The sequence below is a fragment of the Scyliorhinus torazame genome, chromosome 1 (assembly GCF_047496885.1).
Source record: "Scyliorhinus torazame isolate Kashiwa2021f chromosome 1, sScyTor2.1, whole genome shotgun sequence".
Classification (NCBI taxonomy): domain Eukaryota; kingdom Metazoa; phylum Chordata; class Chondrichthyes; order Carcharhiniformes; family Scyliorhinidae; genus Scyliorhinus; species Scyliorhinus torazame.
Window position 1 is genome coordinate 37,608,442 of NC_092707.1, and position 22,687 is coordinate 37,631,128.

General features: G+C 46.3%; 1 protein-coding gene across 2 annotated transcripts in view; it reads left to right on the forward strand.

The window, feature by feature from the left end:
* The window catches only part of p2rx2 (purinergic receptor P2X, ligand-gated ion channel, 2), a 167,924-nt gene that overhangs the window by 30,335 nt on the left and 114,902 nt on the right, over positions 1–22,687 (forward strand). Inside the window, exons 4-6 of one of the 2 annotated variants that reach the window (XM_072487117.1) lie at positions 187–262; positions 3,704–3,797; positions 16,643–16,723. In XM_072487117.1, coding sequence (XP_072343218.1) covers positions 187–262; positions 3,704–3,797; positions 16,643–16,723 — 251 coding nt within the window. The remainder of the gene's footprint in view (positions 1–186; positions 263–3,703; positions 3,798–16,642; positions 16,724–22,687) is intronic. The other variant, XM_072487197.1, reaches the window with a different exon arrangement.

A 22,687-nucleotide genomic window follows, 5' to 3' on the forward strand; every position in this document is an offset into this window, starting at 1 on the left:
TATTTCAAATTTGCCACTGCTCCTTATACTTTTTCTTGTAATTGGATGTTATAGAATCCTAATTTAGTAAAACCAAAACTTATTCCGAAGAATTGTAGTTTAATTGTACTTTATTGACATTTTAACCAATTTAAAAATGTTTTCTTTAATAAACAGCACTTACTTCTCTATTAAATTCTTCCCCAGAGTGCCAGTGTTCCTCGATCTAATTGCACATCTGATTTAAATTGTACTGCTGGAGAGACGGAATTGCTTGGAAATGGTACAGTATGAATAATCAAGTCTGAGAAAGAGTTGGGTGAGGGATGCAAGGACAGGGTAATGAGAGGTGGAATGAGCGACACAACCATTATGCCAGAAACATTATGGGTGGGAAATATTCTTTTAGATGATTAACTGTGCAATACAGAGTGGGTAAATAGGCAAGGAGTCTGTCACATATTGCAAACTTCAGGACTTTCCCATTGAATGCTCTGACTAATGTTGGCTGTCCATGTGGACTTGGAAACTGCCCTTCCTTAAGAATTTCTGCAAAATGCTTGTTCTCTTTTGGCATTGTTTCCCTCCCCTTCAAAACTGTGGTTATCACCTTTCTCCTCAAAATAAATACTGACTTCGGAATAGTGGATGAGCCGGGAGTGCAGGAGGCAAAAGAGGCCGGAATTCTGGCCTTTGCGTCCCTAGTAGCCCGGCGAAGGATCTTGCTATTGTGGAAGGAGGCGAAGCCCCCCAGCCTGGAGGCCTGGATAAACGACATGGCTGGGTTCATTCAGCTGGAGAGGATTAAGTTTGCCTTGAGAGGGTCTGCGCAGGGGTTCTACAGGCGGTGGCAACCGTTCCTAGACTACCTCGCGAAGCGTTAGAGGAAGGTCAGTCAGCAGCAGCAGCTGCTAGGGGGGGGGAAGAGAGAGAGAGAGAGAGGGAGGGGGGAACGAGAGATTGTTTGAGGGGATGGATGAGCAGGAGATAACATGGAAGGTTGGGGAAACTGGCACGTGCGGGCGAGAGCCAGTGTATAAAGCTATGTAAATATACCATTTTGCCGTGTATATATCTTGCTCAGTGCGATTTTGTGGTATTTTGTTACTTGGGGAGGTGGGTTATTGTTTGTAAGGGGAAAAAATTGTGTTGTTAAAAAATCTAAATAAATATATATTTTTTTAAATTCTGAAGACCCCCTCAGATGCTTACCAATTATTTTGCCATTTCCAGCCTTCCTTTCCTCTCAAAATACCTTTAATATGCTGTTCCCTTCAAAATCAGTGCTCATCGTGTCCAGAACTCCATGTCTGAATCCCTGCAAACAGCTGTCCATATTTCTACAATACTGAAACAGCCCCTATCAAGAACATAAACAGCAGAATCCTATATAGCTATCACCATTGGATTCTATCCCTTTACATCCTTTGACCTGTCTGTTGCTTTTGACATGGTTGTCCACACCATCCTCCTCCAATACCTAACCTCTATCATTCAACTAGGTTGGACTGCACTTACCTGGCTCCATACCTATCAATCCATTCATAGCCAGAAAGTCACCTGAAATGGCTCCTTTTTCAGCTCCTGCACAGTGACATCTCTGTATCCATGATCCTCTCCCATTTCTCAGCTACATGCTGCCCTTTGATGACATCACCTAACACGGTTTCAACATCGGGGGGGTGGGGGGGGGGAATGGTGGGGAGGAGGTGGGGGGGAGGGGGGGGAGAGGCGGGTGGTGGGGGGGAGGGGAGGGGAGGAGGGAAGGGGGTGGTGGGGAGGAGGAGGGTGGTGGGGAGGAGGAGGGGGGTGGGGGAGGGGAGGAAGAGGGGGTGGTAGGGAGGGGGAGGCACCCATACAACTGGTGTCACTCTGCACAATCATGGGCCACAGTGGATGGCCAGAGGGGTACGCAGCAAGATGGCTGTCTTACAGGCCACAGCAATAGCGGTCTGTGCCTAGGCTCCCAGTCTCGTGGGATCACCCCCACACCACTACCCATCCCTGGTCACCCCTGCTGCCCCCCACCCAGCTAGTAGCAGGATCGCCAGCCCACGGTCGTGCCTCTGCATGTCCGACCTCCTCGCTCTCCCTCATCAGCCATGGCATCTGTTTCCCGGTTTTTAAAACCACAAGTGAAACTCGCCGTTGGTAAGTCCACCCCAGAAGAGTTGCAGCATTGTGGAGACCCCTAAGAACATTGGGTCAGGCCTGCTAATGATATGCCAATGGCATTTACTGTACGTGCAGAGTAGAATGCATTGGCGCTGGTGTCGAGGCGCCAGAGCATGGCATTCTGGTGTACACCCGGAGCCCATCATGATTTCGGCATCACAACAGATTCTCTGCCCAAACGAGTCTCGCAGTTCTGCCGTTGGCCGACGGAGAATCCCGCCCTGGGTCTTTTGCCCAGCACAAACTTTGTTCCTTGGCCACTGGCTCTAAACTTCTCCCTGGCAATTGTTTGAAACAGAACCCAATCAATTACAATTTTGGTGTCATATTTAAGCAGAAGATGAGTTTCTGATCACATATTTACTCCATCATCAAGACCATCTACTTCCACCTCTTTAATATTGTCCAACACCACCCCCGCTTCAACTGCTGAAACCCTCTTAACCATACATTTGTTACCTTATTCCAAAGCCCTGATGGCTAGTCTCCTATCATGTAAACTTGAGCAGATCCAAAACTCTGCTGTCTTCACACTAGATCCTGTTCACCTATTGTTGTGGGAAATTTTGAGTTTTAAAATGTATACCGGATAAATAACTATGTTGCGAAATAGAAAGAAGGTTTTTAGACAAAAGATAATCATTGGCTTAGATGCCTGTATCAGAGGCAATTTGTAGGAATAGATAGTGTATGCACAATGCTTGTTTTTCTGGAACCTAAGAGTTACTAATATCAGAAGAGACACAAAATGGCTGTTAGCTAAGCTAGCAATACTAAAGATACAAAATGGCTTTTAGCTGAACTAGCCACATTCCTGAACAATCATTAGCTGGGTTAAGTTACAAACTGTGTAAATTACGTTATGAGAACTAGACGTTGGTATTTCTAGGGAGTATTTTAACAGCCGCTGATAACAGCTTCACACAATAGCTCAAGGTCTCCAGATGCAGACTGGACATATCCTTATGTTAGTCTTAAGTGACTTTTGCATGAAGTTAGGGGCTGGTTAGACAACACCCACTTTAACCATATATGTGATAACGGAGATGCTATTGTCTGCATATAATGAATTGTGACGCGGAATTAGTTTCATTCTTATTTACATACAATCAATCAACAGACAGTGACCCAAGCCGGGAATCAAACCTGGGATCCTGGCGCTGTGAAGCTATAGTGCTAACCACTATGCTACCGTGCTGTTGAGTTTTAGATCAAAAGACCTACTTCAGTCAATAAGCTTCCTCCAATGTTACTTTAGCAAATGAGTTTGAATATACATTGGACGGAATTTACCGGCTGTTCAGGCCACCTGGATATTCCAATCCTACCAACACCGCACCGGTTTCCCGGCAACGAGGGGTGTAGCCAACGGGAAATTCCGTTCACAACAGCGGGAGCAGAAAATCTCACTGGCGGACAGCCTCCGCTGTCAAAAAACACATGGCGGGATGGTTCGGTAAATCCCACCCATTGTCTTAATAAAAAAAGAGTAATTTAAAAATTTGGATTGTGATTGCGATTGAAGTTAACAATGACTGTCCCTGCACAGGAAGGAAAACCGGGAGATGTGTAACTCAACATGGTTCATTAAAGACATGCGAGGTCCACGCCTGGTGTCCAGTGGAAAGTAAACTATCTGAAAGGTAACACAAAAAGCTTGATAATTTCTGCTTATTAGTCACTGGTGTAGGTGGCAGACTGTTAAAATGAGCCAACAAAGTAACTCAATTCTTTTTGACAAAGGTACAAGATGCTGTTTCATCCATTGTAACGCAATGCTAAAGGTCATAGCTACATTGTAAACATGATGGTATAGTCACTTTGTGTGTATGAATATTGATTGGGTAACTGTATTAAAATATCAAATCATTTTAATTTGTGACTGATAAATGCAAATGAACTATTATCCATATAACAGTCTAAAAATTATATATTTTTGTTGATTAAGAAGATCATACTCCATCTTGTACGGGTATAGCACGGGTATAGCTTCCTTGCATGTGCTTGAATAAAACCGGTGAACAAAGCAGCTACATCTGGAGTCCTTATAATACAATTTAATTTATATTTGTGAAGAACCCTTACTTCCTCATTTATTCCTGAATGTTTCCAAGCACAATCTGTGTTTACTCAGCAATGGGCTAGGAGCTGATGGGGGAGGAGAAGGTGGCAATCGGGAGGATGCAGACAGGGAAGGCGACAAGGCCGGATGGGTTCGCGCTCAAAGGCCGGTGCCGTTGATAGTAGGATGGTAGGAATGTTTGAGGACACGTTGGTCAGGGGAGGTCTTGCCACAAACGATGGGGCAGGCCTCAATCTCGTTGTTGTTTAAGAAGGACAAGGATCCTGTGGAGTGTGGGTCATACAGGCCCATTTCTCTGGTGAATGTGGACGACAAGAGATTGGCAAAGGTGCTGGCGTTAATGTTGGAAGGGTGCCTTTCGAGGGTGATTGGGGAGGATCAGATGGGGTTCATCAAGGGCAGACAGTTGTCATCGAATGTGAGGAGGCTGCTGAATGTGGTGTTTCCTCCGGCAGAGGGAAAGGAGATGGAGGTGGTGGTGGTGTTAGATGCAGAGAAGGTGTTTGATCGGTTGGTGGAGTTATTTGATGGTGGTGTTGGACGAATTTGGGATTGGGCCGAAGTTTGTGGCATGGGTGCAGCTGTTGTATAAGGAGCCACTGGCGGGCGTGTGCACGAATAATATGAATTCAGGGTATTTTCATTGCACTGAGCAATGAGGCAGGGGTGCCCTATGTCCCCCCTTTTATTTGCATTGGCTATAGAGCCTTGCCCATTCCATTGTGCTGGGGAGCTCCGGGTTGTGGAAGAGGAATGGGGGAGTGGAGCATAGGGTATCCTTGTATGCGGATGACTTGTTATATATTTCGAAGCCGTGTTCTTCGGTGGGGGACATAATGGGTTTGCTTCAGAGATTTGGGACGTTTTCAGGGTATAAATTGAATTTGGGGAAAAGTGAGTACTTTATCGTCTCCTCTCTGGGAGTAGAGGGGCTGCCATTTCATTTGGCATGGAAGAAAAGGGGATTAAGGAGATGAAAGATCTGTTTCTGGGAGGGCGGTTTGCAATCTTGGAGGAGCTGAGTGAAAGGTTTGAGTTGGCACGGGGCGAAAGTTTCAGGTATATGCAGGTGCGGGACTTTGCGAGGAAGGTCTTCCTGACCTTCCCGATAGTGCCTGCCTTCTCGTTGTTAGAGGCATTGCTGTTAGCAGGGGAGGGAAAGGGGGGTTTGGAGAGGGGGGTAATCTCGGCAATTTACAGGAGAATTTTGGAGGAGGATGAGGTGTCCATGGAAGGGGTTAGGGCGAAGTGGGAGGAAGAGCTGGAGGAGGGATTGTCGTATGAGGTGCTGGGGAATAAATACCTTGTCTTCGTGTGTGAGGCTGGGAGTGATACAGCTGAAGGTAGTGTACAAGGCACACCTTACAAAGTCTAGGATGAGCTGGCTGTGTATGTCTGTGAACAGTGTGGGAAGGACCAGGCGAACCACGTATATACGTTTTGGGCCTCCTCCCTGTTACGTTCTGGTGTTTGGCCGGACGGAAATTAGTGCATGAGAGAACATCTGGTTTGTGACTAGTTAATGTTTATTGTTGATCAATTGTGTGAGTCCAATTATGTGGGTCAGATAACAATAAGAAAACTATCAAAATCTACTAACTACTACATTACTATTATAAAATTTTCTAAGAGCTACTACAAATGCAACTATCCCCTATGACTATCTCCAGACTCCCTGAGGCAAGTGTCACGTGGCTGTTCTCTACTGCCACCCACTGGATGGAGGTGGTACAGATTACTATTTATATGATTGCTTACATATATCAGCACATCCCCTTCCCATTGGAAATGAATATTTACATACACTATTTAAATTTAATATACAATACATATGATAGGCATAATGCTTCCATTATTTACATGTTTACAGTCCATCACAAATTCAATCTGTCTGGCATTCTTCTGTGTCTTGTTGCCCTTCTAAGCATTGGTTGAACTTGAGCTTGTCTGGTTCTCAACCGTCTCTGAAGATGGTTCTAGGTGTGTTTTGCATATCTTCAGCTTGTTCTGTTTCTGTGAGCTGAGGTAGCGTTTGTTCAGTTGTCCTGAGATTGTTTTCAACATCATCCTGGAACAAAGGGTTACTGAACCTTTAGCAAGGCTCTCCTGTTTCTTCTTAGAACTTGCCCTTCATCGGTGACAATGATGTATGACTGCGGACCTCATGGCTGCATTACCTTTGCACATTTCAACCATCTGTTTCCATCAGGATCTTCTACCCCAACTGTGTCATTCTTTGCCAACGGTTGTAGACATTTTGTCGATGTATCATAATACCTCTTCTGCCTCCCTTTTTGAAATGTGAACTCTTCACAAGTTTTCGATTAGTTGGTTCCCGTGAGAGATATGGTACGGTAGTTCTGAGTTGTCGATTCATTAACAATTGTTAAGGTAATAACCCATTAATGAATGGTGCTGCTCTATAGCTAAGTAACGCAAGATATGGATCTTCCCAACTGTGTAGGAGTATTTGCAAGGCCTGAGTATTGAGCTAGCTTTTACGTGGGGTTCCTCCCTCTTAGTTACAGCTCAGCTGAACTCACAGATCTGAAGACACACATCAACCTGTTAAGGCGGCTTTATTATTCCAAGCTTGGTCCATGTACATGGTAGAGAGATCTGGATAAATGCCAAAACCAATCTGTCTGACATTGGTACAAACACACCAATTATAGAATTACCCAAAAATCAATAGCCCACCCCAGTTGGACTTGATCCAACCCTTGGAGTGGTCAATTTTATATTGTCCAGTAAAATTTACTTTAAGCATATTGATGACTTGTGACCAGCTCATGATTTAACCCCATCCAGCCACCTGTTGTTTACTAGAATCCTGTGTCCATTATAAAGTTGTTTTTGTCCATTCCCATCCTCCATGTCGCAGTCAGTTCATCTCGGGGCTGGAGGCCAGTTGGTTTCCGCTTTACACCATGGATTGTCTAAGACAGGATATTGGAGGCACTGATAAGAATTGTTTATTGAGCTGGCCGTGTTATTGCTGACCACATAATTTCTGCCTAATCCCTATTTATCTGAAAAACATGGGCAAGTTAGCTATCTTAAATCCCATCATGCATTGTGGCCATTTCTTGTCCCAAGAGTTTGAATGCTTATTACTGCTATGTCCTAAAAATACATGTTTAATGGTTAATAATGATTACAGGATATACTTTCTATGATTCGTCTCAATCCTGAATAAACAAACTTATGTAGAACTATTCTAGTCTTACCCTAGCTATTCAGTTTTAAGGGAGTCTCATCCCAAGACACCCCCCTTCAGACTGTCCATAGTCTTTTTGAGTAGCTGCTTCACAATATGAACATCTTTTTCAGCCGTCGCATTGGATTGCGGATAGAGTGGACTAGAAGTAATATGTCAAAGGTCATAGCTCTGTACGAACTCTGTCCATTCATGACTGCTAAAACATGGGCCATTGTCACTCATGACAATTTGAGGCATTCCATGATGAGCAGAAATGTCCTTGGTATGTTCGATGACACACCGAGCTGATGAGTTAGCTCGTTGTACTACTTCTGGAAATCTGGAAAGTTGAAGAAATAGTCGATCACTAACAAGTATTCTTTTCCTGCCGGATAGAAGAGGTCCATTCCCACTTTCTGCCATGGAATCGTTATTATTTCGCCCATTTCCTTTGTTTGGTTTGTCGTTTGTACTGAAACTTCTGAAAAGTTGCACACTTTTCTATCATGATCTGAATGTCTTGATTGATGCCTGGCCAGTGTACCATTTCTCTAGCTCTTTGTTTGCATTTTTCTATGCCTAAGCGCCCCTCATGAATCTTCTGTAGGATCATGGATCTTCGAGATTGTGGTATGACAATCCTGTATTGCCTAAGCAAAAAAGATTGGCTGCACTGTTCGAATATTGTTATATTTGGAACAGGATCCTTTTGGCCATGCCTTACTGAGATATTTTAGGATCCTCTGTATCATTTCATCTTTGTTAGTTTCTTTTCTGATCAATTTTGATTTTGCATCGGACACTGGAAGAGTTTCTGTCACAAGATTCACGTGTACTTGCACATCCTCCTCCATGCGTTGTTCTTCCATCATATCCATAGCTCGAGAGAGTGCATCAGCTACGACAATATGTTTTCCTGGAGTATATGAGATTGAGGTCGTACCTCTCTAACTTCATCATCATATATTGTACTCTTGGGATATGTCATTTAAACTTTTCTTTATTATCGCTACAAGTGGTCTGTGATCTGTTTCAACTAAGAATGTTGGTGGGCCATATACGTAGTTGTAGAATTTGTCTAATCCGTTTATCAGACCAAAGCATTCTTTCTTGATCTGAGCATATCTACGCTTAGTGTCAGTCATTGACCTTGGAGCCAATTTTCATCATTGTCTTGCTGCAATAACACTGCTCCCAACCCATCTTTCGACACATTTGTCAATATTTTTGTCTTCTTTGTAGGGTCAAAAAATGTCAGCACTGGAGCTGTTAGTCAATGCTTCCAGTATCATTCGCCACTCTTGCTCATGTCTTTCAGACCATTGGAAAATTGTATTTTTTTAATGATTTCCCGCAAGCATGTCGTTTTTGCTGAAAAATTAGGAATAAAAATGTTATCATACCCAGCATCCTGAGGACTCTTTTTGTCTGTTGGACGCGGCATGTTTAATATCGCCTTTATCTTCTCCTGATCTGGTTGTATACCTCCAGCAGACAGTTTGTGTCCGAGGAAAGTAATTTCTTCGACACCAAACTGGCACTTGGCTTTATTTAATCTGAGACCATACTTTTTTATGCTTCACAGCACTTTGATAAGCCTTTTGTCATGCTTTTCCCTTGTTGAGCTTTAAACGATGATATCGTCTACGTATACTCTGACACCTGGAATTCCTTCTATGCTGTGTTACATTGCCCAATGGAAAATTTCAGACGCTGAAATAATAGAGGAAGCAATATCGCCCAAATGGAGTGTTCAGTAACTTCATTGAAGCCTACTTGTGACAATAAGCGATTATTATTATTAAAGGTGCACAGCTTTGTGCCTTCCTCATCCAATTTCAGTTGCCAAAAACCCCGATGATGCATCTAGTTTGCTAATGCATGGAGCTCCTGGCATCTCACACGTAATCTCTTCTCTTTTCAGAATTGGATAATGTTCTTCCTTTAGATTTAAATTGAGACCTTTGGGATCCATGCAGATTCTCAGGTCATTATTTTGTTTTTGCACGCAGACCATGGAGTTCACCCAATCCATTGGTTCTTCAATTCGTTTTATCACCCCCAGATTTGTCAACCTGTCCATTTCACTTTTTAGTCATGCCTTTAATGGAGCTGGTACCCGCCTTGGTGCATGCATTAATTGGTTGCACATTCTCTTTCAATTGGATCCGCTATGTGAATGGCAAAACTCCAAATCCTTGAAATATTTCTGGAAACGCTTTAAGAATTGATGCATTTAGAACATACTTTTCCGAATGCTGGACATTGCCATTGCAAGTGCTTGTTGCCGCAACGCTTGTCCAAAATGGTGGCATCTGTTACTCATTTAAAATGGCCACCGCTGCTGGGACCACATTTTGCCTTGGGACGTGTCACAACATTAATGGCGTTGGCTGTAACTCCAATCTTCGCCCCAAAACTCTAGGTTTAGAGTGCTAATCTGATGCATAACTAGCTCACTGGCATAGCAAATCTTAATGGCATCATCGAGCTGAAGTTCGTTTCCCCTCAACAATCTTTCATAAACTTTGTCATTGCTAATCCCGATTACAATTTGATCACGTATCATTGACGCTTGCAAAGTTGCAAAATTACATGTCTGAGCCTTTAACCTCAAATCTGTTAAGAAGCTGTTGAACAATTTGCGTGCCTGTTGTGTGCGCGTGCAAAAAACATACCGCTCAAACGTGTTTATTTTGGTGTAGTATCGATTGAATATTTTCACGATCTCACCAAAGTTATTTCTATCAGTTTTATTATCTAATGTGACGGTATTAAAGATTTCTATCGCTGGTGGACCTGCTACAATGAGTAGCAACGCTATTCTCCGTTCATCATGAAGACCCAGAGCTGCTACATAAGAGTGTAAATTGCTGTTTAAAAGCGCTCCAATTTGCATCTACATTACCAGTGATTCGAAGCTGGTGTGGTATCTTCAGACCTTCCATCATTGTATGATATTCTGTCAGTACTCTACGTGGTTAGTAGAATTGTTTTTTTCTTTGCTCTCTTGGTCTCTGGTCTTATATCTTCAAAACAATTCTGGTACCATGTTACGTTTTAGTGCTTGGCCAGACGGAATTAGTGCATTAGAAAACATGTAGTTCATGAATAGTTAAATGTTTATTGTTGAACAATTTTGTGGGTCAGATAACAATAAGAAAACTATCAATATTTACTAACTACTATATTACTATTATAAAATTTTCTAAGAGCAACTACAAATGCGACTATCCACTACGACGACCATCTCCAGACTCCCTGAGGTAACAGTGTCACATGATTGTTCTCTACTGCCACACGCTGGTAGGAGGTTGTACATATTACTATTTACAAGATTGCTTATTCATATCATCACACTCCCGAAGCTGGATAGATTTTGGAGCCAAAGAGAAAATACTGGAAAATCTCAGCATGTCTGGCAGCATTTGTAGGGAGAGAAAGGAGCTAACGTCGTGAATCTGAATGACCCTTTGTCAAAGCTTTTGGAGGATGGTTTTCAGCACCATTTTGGGCGTTCTGCATGTGGAGAAGGAGCCCAGTCCCCTCGAAGCCTCATTCGGGCTGTCGGATCAGCTGGAGATGCAGACGGGTGTGGGAGCAGATGTTTTAGCCATTGCCTTGTTGGTTGCTCATAGGCGGGTCTTGTTGGAGTGGAAGTCAGCTTCTCCATCCTGTGCCTTGGCCCTGGAGAAAGTGATATTTGTTCGAGAGGGGGCACGAGGGGTGGGGCGCGAGTGATGGGTTCAACAATAGTTGGAATTTGTTCATTTTGCATTTTGGAGAGTTGGTTACCGTTGACTGCTGAGGGAAGGGCCAGGGGGAGGAGGGTGGAATTTTTGTGTTTGCTGCAAATTGTGAAAATGTTCAAACTTTGGAACAAAAATACTTTTTTTAAAAATGTATTTTATTATAAACATGCATGAAAACAGGTTACAGCAAATAAACACCCCGGGAAACATACTTCCCAACAATCAACTATACAGTCTGTACATATTTTTCCCCATTTTCCCCCTGCCCCCACCCCTCTGCGACGAACAACTCCTCAAACACGGTCACAAACATCCCCATCTTTTCTCAAACGCCCCTGCTGAGCCCCTTAACTCATAATTTATCTTCTCCAACTGCAGCAAGTCATACAGTTCACCCAACCAAGCCGCTGCCCCCCCCCGATGGCTATGTCAACCGACACCAGCAAAATTCGCCGCCGTGCAATCAGAGAGGTGAAGGCCATGACATCGGCCATCCTCCTCTCCATGAGCTCCGGCTTCTCTGAAACTCCAAATATTGCCACCAAAGGGTCCGGGTCCACCTCCTCCTCCACTATCCTGGCTAAGAACACGAAGACTCCCGCCCATAATCTTCCCAATTTTTCGCAACCCCAAAACAAGTGTGTGTGATTTTCTGGCCTCCGCCCACACCTCTCACACTCATCTGCTATCCCTGAAAGAACCCATTCATTCTCACCCGAATCATATGCGCCCTGTGCACCACCTTAAACTGTATCAGGCTCATGCTTGCACAAGAGGAGATCCCATTTACCCTACACAGTGCCGCACTCCACACTCCCCAATTGATCTCCCCTGTTATGGACCAGGGTTTAGAGAACCCCAAAGTGTATCATGGAGTTCACCTGACCCACAACATTTAATAGATTGTGGTTATGGGGAGCACACGGGCCTACATTACAGGTGTGATGCAACAGAGAGTTAAGGTACTTTTAAATTAAAACAATGTTTATTTATGAAACCAGTTAACACTTTATAAACCCACAGTAAACACCTTAACAACGATCAACACCAATCGTCCCCAGATACAATATTCTATAAGTAACCCTTAATCTTTCCTTGCAACATCCATAAGACAGAAGACCCTTTTTAATAGAGACCAGGTTTAAATTCTCTACCGAGAACCGTTCTCACTTTTAAATCACCCAAATGATCTGGAGACAGTCTTCAGATTGCAGAGAGATCCTTATACAGCTGCTGCTTTGCCTGCAGCTATCCAGCTCTCAAAATGAAACCAAAACACACTGTAGCTGCCTGCTGAAAATCGAAAGTGACAGACAGCACAGCTCCACCCACACTCTGCCATCTCTGCAGCTATTCGATAAACAACCATTTCTTAAAGGTACATCCACTACATTTATTTAATAAACATCCAGTTCTTAAAGGTTCTCTCACATGACACCTCTCCCAACTCCGCTTCCCATTTCTCCTTGATCTTCACAACCCTCTCGCCTCCCTCCTCTCCCTGCCACTTGTATATATCCCCAATTATTCTCTCCCCTTCCACATCCGGAAGCAGCAGTCGCTCCAGCAGGGTGTATCCCGGCAACCTAGGGAACCACTCCAGACCTTTCGCACAAAGTCCCTAACCTGAACTCACTCCCCCTCAGCAGCTCTACCCTCTCCCTTAGCTCCTCCAGACTGGCGAACCATTCCTCCAAATACAAATCCCTCACCTTGACCAGCCCCACTTCCCTCCACCTCCTGTATACACTATCCACACACACACCCCTCTCCCGGCTCAATCCCATGATTCTCGCACAGCGGCGTTAGCACTGACATCCCTTCCACCCTAAAATGCCTCAACTGATTCCGATTCCGTATCTTCACCGTGGACTGCACCACCGGGCTCCCCGAATACCTACTCGGAGCCATTGGCAATGCTGCCATCATTATAACCCTCAAACTAGACCCCTTACATGATTTCTCCTCCATCCTAATCCACTCTACCTCTTCTTCCTACCACCGCCGCATCTTGTCCACATTCGCCGCCCAATAATAATGAAGCATATGCAATGCCAATCTCCCTGCTACCTCTGCCTTTGTAGCAGGGTTCCTCCACCCTCAGCACCTTCCCCGCCAATACAAAGTCCAATATAATCGTGTCCACTTTCCGAAAAAATTAAGATCGGGAGAGCCTGAAAGATAAACAAGAACCTCGGCAGAATATTCAAGAACCTCGGCAGAATATTCATTTTTACCACTTGGAACCTCCCCCAAGTTAAGTGCAGTGTATCCCACCTCTTAAGATCCTCCCTGGCCTCCTTCACCAGCTTCGTTAAGTTCCACTTATGGAGTCCTGTCCATTCCATCGCTACCTGAATCCCCAAATATATAATCCTATCCCTTGCTACCAGAAATGGCATCCCCCCCAAAATTAGCCCGTTGTGCCAGCTCATTCACCAGGAAACCTCGCTTTTCCCTACATTCAGTCTGTACCCCGAGAACCCTCCAAACCTCCCCAGCAGGCCGATAATCCTTCCCATACTCTCCAACAGATCCTAAACATACAGCAAGAGGTCATCGGCATAGAGCGACACCCTATGTTCCCTTGTCTCCTCATAATCCCTTGCCACACTGCCGACCTCCTGAGAACCATGGCCAATGGATCTATGGCCAGCGCAAACAGCAACTGCGACAGCGAGCACCCCTGCCTCGTACCCCATGTCAGTCAAAGCTTTGTGAGCTCATATCATTCATCCTTACCCTCTCCTTTGGTGCCACATACAGAAACCGCACCCATGCCACAAATCTCGGTGCAAACCCAAACCTTCCCAAAACCTCGAACAAGTACCGCCACTAGACCTGTTCAAATACCTTCTCCGCATCCAGTCCTCCATCCTCCCTGCCAACAACTTAGTTAATAGTTTCACATCCGTGTTCAATAGTGATATGTGTCTATACGACCCACATTCCACCGGGTCCTTCCTTTTTTTGGAGATTAGTGTTATTACTGCCTGCGTCACCTCCCCCTTTTCCAGTCTTTCATTAAATACCTTCAACAGATGTGGTGCCAGGTCCATCGCACATTTCTTACATAATTCCCTGGAGCTTTTCCCGACTTCAAAGGGCTGGTTTAGCACAGTGGGCTAAACAACTGGCTTGTAATGCAGAACAAGACCAGCAGCGCGGGTTCAATTCCCGTACCAGCCTCCCCGAACAGGCGCCGAAATGTGGCGACTAGGGGCTTTTCACAGAACCTTCATTGAAGCCTACTTGTGACAATAAGCGATTATTATTATTTTTATTACTATCCAGTATCTCCCTCAGCCCCAGGGTCTCCTCCAACGTCCGCCACTTTGTTTCCTCAAGGTGGGGAAACTTCAGCTCGTCCAGAAACCGCTCATGTCCCCCTGCTCTTCCTCCTGGTCCGCCTCGTAAAATCCCTGGTAGTACTCCCTAAACGCCTCAATTATCCTTCCTGGCTCCGACACCACATCCCCAGCCCCAGTCCGTATCCTCAGTATTTCCCTGGACGCGACCTGCCTCTGCAGCTGGCGTGCCAGCATGCAACTTTCCTTCTCCCCATACTCACATTGCACCCCTATTGCCCTACGCAGTTGCCCAACCACCCTCCCCATTGACAGTCTGTCAAACTGCCCCTGCAACTTTTTCCTCCTCGCCAATCCCTCCATGGTGGGCACCCTCGAATATTCCCTGTCCATCTCCACTATCTCGCTCACTAGACGGTCATGTTCCTCCTTCCTTTCCCCATCCGCACGAGCCTTAAACAAAATAATTTCCCCCGGACCACTGCCTTCAGTGCTTCCCATAAAATGGCCGCCGACACCTCCCCATACTGATTGAGCTCCACATACTCCTTAATCATTGCCTGCACTTTATCACAAAAACCTTCATCCGCCAACAACCCCGATTCAAACCTCCACCCCGGCCTCTGCTCTCGACCCGCTCGAAACCAAATCTCCAGCTAGTGGGGGGTATGTTCCGAGATAACTATCCCCGTATACTCTGCCCCCTCCATCCCAACCAAAGTCTCCCGAATCGCTACAAAGTAATCAATCCTCGAATACACCTTATGGATGTGTGAAAATAAGAAATACTCCCCCTTGGGTTCTGAAAACGCCATGGAACCACCATACCTATCCTCTCCATAAATCCCTCCAGCTCCCTCGCCATTCTTACCCTACCCATTGACCTGGGACAAAAATATTTTAAGAATATATTAAAATACTCAGGTATGGGCTGCTATAACTAAATATCAGACAGGTAGAATTGAATGGCTTTAACATCTATGTCCCAGATGGAACTAAGTCCTGCGCTCACTGTCAACTGAACAGAGATTACAAAATAAGCTTGGTGCAAAGCATGGAAGTCCTAGAAAGAGAGCAGAATAATACAAGCTTAAATTGGAAATAAAGAAACTTTTCCCCACAGAATAATACAGATTCCTAGCTATGTGACACATTGTCCTTGAGCAGTTGTAGTATTGTACAGTGGGCTTTGCACACGGCCAAGTCAGGCTTTATAAGTCCCATTACTCATACAAATTGAACTCCCAGCAGGGAATCTCTCAGATCCAGGTAGCTCATTCATTTAAGGGCGGGACATCTAGCAGTAAGCCACAAAAATAGAATCCGAAGATTTCTGGAGGCAGCAGAAATGTTGGGACCTATGGAGAGAGGAATAATTCTATGCAAGAGTTATGTGGGTGGAAACAAGAAGTTACAAAGTTACATGGACAAACTAATTGAATAGATGGTGGCCTACTGACTTAGGGATGAAGAGGGCAGCACAGTGGTGCAGTGGGTTAGCCCTGCAGTCTCACGGCACCGAGGTCCCAGGTTCGATCCCTGCTCTGGGTCACTGTACGTGTAGAGTTTGCACATTCTCCCCGTGTTTGCGTGGGTTTCGCCCCCACAACCCAAAAAAAGATGTGCAGGCTAGGTGGATTGGCCATGCTAAATTGCCCCTTAATTGGAAACAATGAACTGGGTATTCTAAATTTATTTTAAAACAGGAATGAAGGAAAATGTTTTTTAAATGTTTTCATTGGAGAGAATATGAAGCGCAGAGGTGAAATGGGATGTAAGTTTCCATGTACACATTACTAAAAGCTAGTACACATATACCAAAAAAAAGGTAGGTGAATAGAAAGCTGCTCTTTAACTCAAAGGTATTGGAACACAAAAGTGGAGAAGTGATTCTTCAGTTATGATGGAATATCAGGTTCAACACCAAACCCCAAAATTGTATTTGAAAGGGGTTATTGTGTCGATTCACAAAAATGAGAAGAGTTTCAAGAGTTAAATTAGCTGTTAATTAATGTTCCTTTGTTTTCTCTCAAGTCTTTTTTGCAATAAGGTACCTGAACTACTTACTACAGGGGCATATTAATATGTAGTTGGTTCTATTTATTCAGTATTCTAAAAACATATTTTCTCTCTACTTTTTCAGGGACACTATATTGACGAGAGCCCAGAATTTCACCATATTCATCAAAAACAGTATTCACTTCCCCAGGTTTGAGTTCACAAAGTAAGGTGGGAGTTGTTATTTTGAAGCATAGTGTGTTCTGTGTGGTTAGTGATCAGACAAGTTACACTGATCATTTCCTTTGTTCAGAGAGCCCCGACTTGCCTGTTGTTCACCAAGAGCTGGCAGGAAGGAGTTGGCAGAATGTGGGGCATCACTCAGAACTATGTACGTTGCCAGGGGGACTTCACAGAGGCATCACTTAAAATGTTACAGCTGTATCAGTCATCACTGTGGAATGTCACCAGGAATTTCCTTCAGGATTCTCCTTGGCATTATTTTGCCAGAAAATGGGCGGAGAACCCACTGATGAGTCTATCCAGAGTTTTGGCTGATCTTCCATTGAAATTCCAATAGACAATTGGGAGAATCCCTCAGGAGATTCCTGGTATATGTTCTTATTTAGAGACATTACTGAGCGTTACATACAAATGTAGGGGTACTACTAAATGTTATGTTTACATCGGTGTAAGGGCATCAATAAGGTTTTAACCATTCCACAGGCAGCTGCCACCCTCTGGTATTACATGCAACTGGTCATCTATAACGTTTTGGCCTGGATTGGGATGGGCAATTATTTTGGTTAGAGGGCCACTTAACAAGTTTTGGTGAGCTGTTGCGGGCCACGTGCATAAAATTAATTGTGTAACCAATGTTATGGGCCAGGGTTTCGAGAACCCCAAAGTGTATCATGGAGTTCCCCTGACCCACAACTTTTAATAGATTGTGGTAGGCGGAGCACACGGCCCACACTACAGGTGTGGTACAGCAGAAATGGAAAAGTATTTTTTAAAGCAAATCAATGTTTATTCTATGAACTCAAGTTAACCTTTTTAAAACATACATAAGACCATAAGACCATAAGACATAGGAGCGGAAGTAAGGCCATTCGGCCCATCGAGTCCACTCCACCATTCAATCATGGCTGATTTCAACTGGTACAGTGAACATCTTAGCAACCATTAATTCAAATACAACCCCCAAAGACTACAACACTAAGTAATTCTTTAAGCTTTCCTTTTAACATCCATAAGACTTATAAACATAACCTTGAACAGAAGCACATCAGGTTAAAGTCACTACTGAGAGCAGTTATTCGTTTTAAATCACCAAAGGATCGATTTACAGTTTTTATATTACAGAGAGAGAGACTAATACCCTTCCTGGCTGTGACTGCAGCTATCCAGCTCTGAAAATGAAAGTAAAACACACCCTGCAGCAAACAGCCTAAAACGAAAGTAAAAAGTTGACACACAGCCCAGCTCCACCCACACTCTGACATCACCGATAAACACCCATTTCTTAAAGGTACATTTCTTAAACACCCATTTCTTAAAGGTACTCTCACATGACGCCTCCTCCCGCCCCCCAAGAAAAAAAACCCCATCAACTTCAAGATGGTTTCATTTTTCACCTTTTCACTATCCTTTATTTACACAGTAAATATACTTTTTTGTTTCACAAAAACCAACACACTCAAACAGGTACAATAATATAGTCCATTTCTTTTTCGTTCTTCTTCCTCCAACTAAAACTGCTTCCGTTCATCACGTTTATGACAAAGCATCGGCTATCACATTTTCCAGTCCTGCCACATGTACTATTTTTAAATGAAATAGCTGTAACAATAAACTCCAGCGAAACAGCCACGCATTGTTATTCCGGCATCGCTCCAAAAACGTCAACGGATTATGATCAGTATATATAATGGTGTCAGATGGATTGCTGGTCACATGAATGTGAAAATGTTGCAAAGCCAGCACCAAACTCAACGTCTTCTTCTCAATCGTTGAATACTTTTTCTGGTGAGAATTCAATTTCTTTGAAAAATAACCAATAGACCGCTCTTGCCCTTCGTCGTCATCTTGTAGAAGCACCGCACCTACACCCACATCACTCACATCAACCGCTACTTTGAATGGTTTGGTATAATTTGGGATGGCTAACACAGGAGCAGTGGTTAACACAGCCTTCAGGCCGTCAAATGCCTGTTGACACTCCGCTGTCCACTGGAATTTGTTACTTCTTGAACAAGTCCATCATTGGAGCGACCACACTGCTGAAATTCGGTACAAATTTCCGGTAAAATCCACTCATACCAAGAAATCGCATTATTTCCCGTCGTGTCGAGGGTATCGGAAACTCCCCAACAACTTTTGTTTTCACATCCCGTGGGACCATTCGACCACGTCCGATTGTAAGTAACGTGGCCGAGGAAAGTGATTTGGGCTTTTCCAAATTCAGTTTTGGCCAGGTTTATCACCAAACCTGCCTCCTGAAGTCGATCGAATAACTCCATCAGATGTTTCAAATGTTCTTTCCATGTCTGGCTGAAAATTATCAGATCGTCGATGTATACCACACAATTGTACCTGGGGAGAACTGGCATCTTCACAGTCTGCACCTGTCCCGCCAAGGAAAGCGGGAGCATATCCCACCTTTTAAACTCTCCCTCCATCTGCTCCACTAGCCAGGTTATGTTGAACTTGTGCAGGGCATCCCAGTTCCGGGCCACTTGTATCCCCAATACCGAAAGTTCCTCTCCACTATCCTGAGCGGGAGCTCCCTCAGTCTCTCCTCCTGGCCCCTACCGTGGACCACGAACAGCTCACTCTTCCCCACGTTCAACTTATACCCCGAGAACCTCCCGAAGTCCCCCAGGATCCGCATGACCTCCCCCATCCCCTCTAACGGGTCCGAAATATACAACAGCAGGTCATCCGCGTAGAGGGAGACCCGGTATTCCCTCCGCGGGCCAGTCCCCTCCAATCCCCCAAAGTCCTGAGCGCAGGGGCTGGTTTAGCTCACTGGGCTAAATCGCTGGCTTTTAAAGCAGACCAAGGCAGGCCAGCAGCACGGTTCAATTCCCTTACCAGCCTCCCCGAACAGGCGCCGGAATGTGGCGACTAGGGGCTTTTCACAGTAACTTCATTGAAGCCTACTTGTGACAATAAGCGATTTTCATTTCATTTCATTCATTTTCAATGGCCAACGGCTCAATTGCCAGGGCAAACAGCAACGGGGACAGGGGACACCCCTGTCTCGTCCCCCAGTTGCAGCCAGAAATATTCCGACCTTAGCCGGTTTGTGGACACACTCGCTACACGGGCCTGATACAGCAGCTTGACCCACCCTATAAATCCCTCCCCAAATCCAAACCTGCCTAGCGCCTCCCACAGATACTCCCACTCCACCCTGTCAAAGGCCTTCTCCGCGTCCATCGCAGCCGCCACCTCCACCTCTCCCCCTCCGAGGGCATCATGATAATATTCAGGGGCCTCCTCACATTCGCGTTCAGCTGCCTGCCCTCAACAAAACCCGTCTGGTCCTCCCCAATCATTCCCAGGACACAGTCCTCTATTCTGGTGGCCAGAATGTTTGCCAACAGCTTGGCATCCACGTTCAGGAGCGATATCGGCTCGCAGGACCCACACTGAAGCGGATCCTTCTCCTTCTTCAGGCTAAGCGAGGTCAATGCCTGCGACATTGTCGGAGGGAGGGTCCCTTTCTCCTTTGCCTCATTGAAGGTTCTCATCAGGAGCGGGTTCAGCAGCTCCAAGAACTTCTTATAAAATTCTACGGGGAAGCCGTCCGGGCCCGGGGCCTTGCCCGTCTGCATGCCTGCCAGCCCCCTGACTACCTCCTTCAACTCAATCGGGGCCCCCAGTCCCTCCACCCGCTCTGTTTCCACCCTTGGGAACATCAACCGGTCCATGAACCGCCTCATCCCTTCCCCCTCCCCGGGGGGTTCCGACTCGTATAACTTTCCGTAGAACTCCCTGAAGACTTCATTGACCCTCTCTGGGCTCAGCACCATGTTGCCTTCCCTATCCCGCACACCCCCAATCTCTCTGGCCACCTCCCTCCGGCGCAGCTGGTGTGCCAGCATCCTAACTCACCTTCTCCCCATACTCATAAACCGCCCCCTTCGCTTTCCTCAGCTGCGCCTCCGCCTTCCCCGTGGACAGCAGGTCAAACTCCGCCTGTAATTTCCGGCGCTCGTTCAACAGCCCCCCCTCTGGGGCCTCCGCGTGCCTCCTATCTACCCTGAGTATCTCTCCCACCATTCTCTCCCTCTCCGGCCTCTCCTTCTCTCTATGGGACCTAATGGAGATTAACTCTCCCCTAATGACCGTCTTCAGAGCCTCCCAAACCACTGCCCCCGTCACCTCTCCTGTGTCGTTCGCTCCCACATAATTCTCAATACTCCTCCTTATCCGCCTGCACACCTCTTCGTCCGCCAGCAGCCCGACATCCAGTCGCCAGAGAGGGCGCTGACCCCATTCCATCCCCAGTCGCAGGTCCACCCAGTGCGGGGCATGGTCCGAGACCGCAATGGCCGAGTATTCTACCCCCTCCACCCTCGGGATTAACGCCCTACTCAACACAAAGAAGTCTATTCGCGAATAGACTTTATGGACATGGGAGAAAAAGGAAAACTCCTTCGTCCTTGACCACGTAAGCCTCCAGGGGTCCACTCCCCCCATCTGGCCCATGAACTCCCACAAGGCCCTGGCCGCCACTGGCCTCTTTCCAGTTCTGGACTTGGAACGATCCAAGCTCGGATCCAAGACCGTATTAAAGTCCCCTCCCATTATCAGGTGACTTATCTCCAAGTCTGGGATCCTACCCAACACGCGCCTCATAAAGTCTGCATCGTCCCAGTTTGGGGCATATACATTCACTAACACCACCCGGGCCCCCTGCAGCTTGCCACTCACCATTATATACCTGCCCCCCTTGTCCGCCACAATGCTCCCCGCCTCAAATGCCACTCGTTTATTGACCAAAATGGCCACCCCTCTGGTCTTGGAGTCTAACCCCGAGTGAAACACCTGTCCGACCCATCCTTTCCTCAGCCTTGTCTGGTCCACGAGCTTTAAGTGCATCTCTTGCAACATGGCCACGTCCGCCTTCAACCCTTTCAAATGCGAGAACACGCGGGACCGCTTGACCGGCCCATTCAGGCCCCTCACGTTCCACATGATCAGCCTGGTCGGGGGGTTGACCACCTCCCCATCCCGCCGACTAGACATCTCCCTTTTTCGGCCAACCGCGTGCCCCCGCCTCCCTCCTCCAGCTCTCCCCCCTGCGGCCCCCCCGCCCGACTCTCCATCCATACCCCTCACCTGGCTCCCCTTCAGTCAGCAAAGCAGCACCCCCCCCCCCCCCCCCCCCAACCACCACCAAGCATCCGCTTAGCTCTGGTTTCCCCCCCCCATTGTGCTTCCGTGAGTCAGCTCACCCATGCTGACCCCGGCCGCTCCTGCCTCTATATATCAACCCTTAACTTGTTGCCTCCTTCGGGCCACCCTCCCCCGCAGGGTAGAGGGGCAAGCGCCATCTGGGACCTCGCCGTGCGCTGGACAGCCCGTCCCAGGCGTTTCCCGCCCCCTAGACCGAACACCTGGAAAACAAAACACCTGGAAAACAAGCAAAACAAACAACAAAACCCCCAACCAAACTAGGGCAGACATGCCCATAAACTTATGCTTTACCCTCCAACCTCCCCTCGGTCCTTCCCCACCCGCACATTTCACCCCCATACAACAGTCCCTTAGTTCAGGTCCAGCTTCTCCTGCCTGATGAATGACCACGCCTCGTCTGGGTATCAAAATAGTGGTGCCTGTCCTGGTATGTTACCCACAGTCTCGCCGGGTGCAGGAGCCCAAACTTCACCCCTTTACCGTGGAGGACCGCCTTCGCCCGGTTAAAATCTGCACGCCTCCTCGCCAGCTCAGCTCCCAGGTCCTGGTAAATTCGGATCTCGCCGTTCTCCCACTTACTGCTCCGCTCTTTCTTCGCCCACCGCAGGACTCGCTCCCGGTTTGCCAAGCGCTGAAACCGTATCACCATCGCCCTCGGTGGTTCGTTTACCCTCGGCTTTCTGGCGAGAACCCTGCGCGCCCCATCCAGCTCCAAGGGCCGCGGGAAGACCCCCACGCCCATCAGCGTCCCCAACATTGT